Genomic DNA, 4,638 nt, shown 5'->3' on the forward strand with positions numbered 1-4,638 from the left:
CTTTCAGCATTTTTGTTGAAATCATATTGTAACTGATAGAGATGTTCTGGTCAGCCGCCGCCATTTTAGCAAGTTGATCCGCCCGATCATTGCCGTAGTCATTACAATGTGATCTCGTCCAATTAAAATAATACTCATTATCAGACTCAATCAACAGTCTTTGAATACTAAAGACCAGAGGATGAACAGACTTCCTCCGAATCGTAGAGAGAGAAGATAGTGAATCGGTAATGATTGCAATTTTGGCATTATTGAGAGCCCGTTCACACCACTCGATTGCCTGTAAAATAGCATATAACTCTGCTTGAAAAATGCTACAAAGTGGACCAAGTTTAAAAACATTATAGTAAATTTCAATATTGTTGCGAAAAGCAACGAAACTGGCACCAACATGACAGTCACACTTCGAACCATCGGTAAAAATTTTAATGGCACAACTAGTAGAAGAAGCTTCGATAAATCTGATGTTAGTGTAGGGGCTAAAAGTGTCTTTATAAGGAATATTTTTCTCCCAGCTTTCCTCAGTGAAGGAGTTTGACATAGAGGTAAGATGATTACCACATTTGACTTTCCAAATTTTTTGTAAGTAGTTAATATATTTATCAATAGGCGGCTTGCGAGCAAGCACTTGCAAACTAGCATTAGCCGTAGTTCTGTATGCTTTGGTTATCATCAACAAAGCTCTACGTTGTGCCGAGATCAATTTGCGTTTTTGATGTACCTTAACTGCGGCAGAGCCCCAAATGCCACAGCCATAAGTGAGAACGGGTAGAAAAATGCTATCATATATCATTCCCATAGCCAGACCACTAAGGCCCCAAGATGACCTGGCAACCTTGGCAAAAGCGTGCATAATATGCCCTGTGTGTTTCGTAATATAACGAATATGGTTATTCCAGGACAGCCGATGGTCTAATAATATGCCAAGATATTTAAGTTCTTTCACCACCTTTAGGCTTTTACCGTTCATCCTAAGAGTTGGAACACGTGCATATAATTTTCGTTGTCTTGGCTTATTAAAGACAATAGCTTTACTTTTATTCGCATTAAAGCAGAGTTTATTCGTTATGCCCCGTTCATATATCATGTTCAATGCACGATTCCCTTTGTATTCCAAATCAGCACGTGACTGCCCACCAAAAAGAACGAAAACATCATCCGCATAGGCAATCATGGCATCCTGCCCAAAGTCCTGGCAAAGAAATCTATCAAAAAGTAAAATCCAAAGTAGAGGTCCGCAAACGGAGCCTTGTGGGCACCCTCTCAAGACTTTACATTGGAAAGAAAGATGGCCCACAGAAAAAATTGCACTTCTGTTTTCGAGATAGTCTTTAATTAATAAGTTGGTATATGTTGCTAGGGCATTGTAAGGTCCTAAGTTGATGAAGGACCAATGGCCACCAAGCAGAGTCGATGGCCATTGGTCTATCTACTAATGTCAAGACTCAGGCCTAAAACATATTTGTTGTTTTCTAATAGGCTCCAAATTTTTCCAACAACCATTTCAATCGCATCAGTGGTAGACTTCTGATGCCTAAATATGGGATTATACGCGTTATAAGCTACACAGATATAAGCGGCCGCCACAAACCTTTGGTAGGCAGTCTGATACGCGGGACTGTTAAATCTAGGCGCGGAGAGAGAGAGGGAGTTTACACATATCTAACAAATACCTCATAGATCTCTTCATAGCTCCTAGATTCTTCTATGTGACGTTGGCTGAACGATCAGTGTTCTAAAGTTAAGAGTTAAAGGAGGCGAATCCGGCGATGTAGATATGGGCGGCTGGAATTCTTCTCTTGATTAGTTTCGCGAAAAATGTAAAATTAATAATGATTGCATTAAGGATTTACAAATGTAGTTAATCGATTTGTCCTGTGAACGGCTTATATATCAGTAAAGAATTTATTATGATTGAAATATTTCTTTTCCATTCTGTCAACAAAGATATTTGCCTAAATGCAACAAAATTTAGATATGCTGCAAAAATTTTTCCACAGAAACAAACCACTACGATACTTCTCGCATTGCATGAAACAAACGTTTTATCTGTACATGGAACTGATATTATACGCAGAGCTTACCTGTCATTGAAATCATCCAAATTCGCATAATATCTTAAAGATAATTTATACTTTTTAAGTGTTTCAACAAATGGATTTCCTTGTTTGTGGCTTACACCGCATAGTAGTATCATAGTAATAATCAATGCTACCAATTTAGTTTTTAATGAAACATCTTTTTCATGTCCTGAAATGAAATTACACCAAATTTCATTTAATATTTACCGCTAAAATCTCACAAAACGGCTATGAATAATAAATTTTTAATTAATTTACTGAGATATTAGAGATTAAAATACTACGGTTTAAGTTCCTAATTTTTACTTCCACCGATTTCGTTTTAAAAGTAAATGTAGGTCATTTCAAATCATGTCCATATTTCATCACAAAGTACAACATTTAAGGATTTATTACTGTAAAACTTTTAATTAAAATATAAGTTTAACATACATGAATATTTCAGAATATGAATTCCAGTGTTTAACACCTACATAGAAACTATTTTTATACGTATAAATTAATTTATATTTTTAATGTAAACATAACTGCAAACTAAGCCTTAAAAATTATATGTTGTACATAAATTCGTAAGGAACATCATATTTTTTCAATTACTATTAAATACTTAATAGTGATAAAAACGAAAAATCATGTCATTTACGTGCATTATCATTAATAGGTTTTATATAATGTAATGAAAATGCATGTTATATAAAATCATTATCATTATTCACTAACACAAAACTAATAGATAAACTGCAGCAACCATAAATATTTTATAGGTACTTTAATAAAATTTAATCTCATTAAATGTTTCTATACTAAGAAGTATTATATTATACTAATAAATACATTAAATAATTAACATGCTTCTCCTTTAAGTGATTAAATTGCACGTCGATAGTTAAAATATTTCTGTCTAAACATAAATTCTTTATATAATAATGTTGCTATAATTAGTTCAAATGCATAATTTTTCGCATATTTAGAAGTGATTAAATTAAAAACACGTGGAATACTCCAAAGCACATAGAAACAATCTGTTAATAAAAGTAAGAAGATGTCTTCTATACATCAGAAAGAAATTTGTTTAAACACTTTATTGAAATCTTTCTTCAATCTTGCTTTAGTTTTCGGTTTGGAGTTTCACGTTCCTTGTAAATGTAAACCAGAAAAACCTACTTATATACAAAATGTATTGAAGAAGTTCTACATTCAAATTATAGAGACTTTTTTATGGTTGTTCTTTGTTATAAAATTATGGCAGGCAGTTCCTGGTTTAAATACAATTGCTCCTTGTGCCGGTCCTTATATTTTAACGAGAAGTGGCGTTTCTTTATTTAAAATGGTATATTTATTTGCAGCATTTTTCACTGCATCGATATTTACATTTATTAAACATAACAAAATTTCTTTTCATCTGAAATTGAAGCATGACATTTTTGAAACTCAGAAGATATACAAAGCAATTAACTATATGTCTCTGCTGATATGTCTGTATGTAATAATATTTCAATGCATTTTAGCGATATTTAATACAAAAACTTTACTCCCAATTTGGTACAAATATAAAACTTACAAACACGAAGAATTCTTTTGCTCTATTGTGTTTCAAGTATTCAGTAGTACCTTACTCGGAATAACTGTATTTATTATCTCGATAATAACAACAACAGTGTTTACATGCTTGAAAGAAATTGAACAATTGTCTACAGAATTATCGTCACTTCGAAGGTTCGATTCGAATCTACGATGGAAGGTGCAACAAATCATGGCACGTCACGATCAATTATGGGGAATTATATTACAAGCGAATAATCGATTCAATTATTTATTTGTTTTAGGACATATTGCTATCACTTTTGGAACGAGTTACTCTTATTACTTCTATCTGTTCATAGATGCCAGTGAAATAATTATATATTTCAGTTTATATTGCATGATCGTGTTTTCGATCATTTGCATCGTTTATGGACTTTTCCTCTCTGTCTTCGCTTTTTGGGTATGTTACATTTAGAATAATTATTTTGTAATTTAGGAATATTTTAGATAAAATATTATTTTTATCTCAGATGGAAAACACATTTCAAGATATTCGTCAAACCGCTGTTTGCGACCTACCATTAGAATTCAAGTTAAAGGTAATTTATATTAAAATGTATATATGTATATGTTACAGTCAAAACCCGTTTTTAGTTAGAACGCGTTTTAACTAGTTGAAACTAGTTTATACTGAATGTCTTTGTTAAAACCCGTTTTGTCTAGTTAAAACTAGTTTTAACTCAAATTCATTTTTAACTCCNGTATCCTTATTTATTGAATGTTTAATAAGCACCGAATATATTGTAGTAATAAATCTAATACTGTATATGTATAAATAACACATTTAGCATACAAATAGTAATATTCTTGCTAATATAAATAGTTTAATAATACACAATACTTTATCCCTGTATATATAAGTCATACATCAATTGTTATAGTTTATAAGTAACTTTATGAAACACTATTTACAATAGTTTAGTAAAAATCGTAGAAATTGTAGTAAATGATAGAACACCTTAGAAATAATTTC

The 4,638-nt window shown here is 31.9% G+C and overlaps 1 protein-coding gene across 1 annotated transcript in view; it reads right to left on the reverse strand.

The window, feature by feature from the left end:
* The window catches only part of LOC111633201, a 30,857-nt gene extending 29,683 nt beyond the window's left edge, over window positions 1-1,174 (reverse strand). Inside the window, exon 1 of the mRNA XM_023377739.1 lies at window positions 242-1,174. Coding sequence (XP_023233507.1) covers window positions 242-1,174 — 933 coding nt within the window. The remainder of the gene's footprint in view (window positions 1-241) is intronic.
* Between the last annotated feature and the right edge of the window lie 3,464 nt (window positions 1,175-4,638).

The sequence above is a fragment of the Centruroides sculpturatus genome, unplaced genomic scaffold, assembly GCF_000671375.1.
Source record: "Centruroides sculpturatus isolate CEXI.00-Female unplaced genomic scaffold, Cexi_2.0 scaffold127, whole genome shotgun sequence".
Taxonomy (NCBI): domain Eukaryota; kingdom Metazoa; phylum Arthropoda; class Arachnida; order Scorpiones; family Buthidae; genus Centruroides; species Centruroides sculpturatus.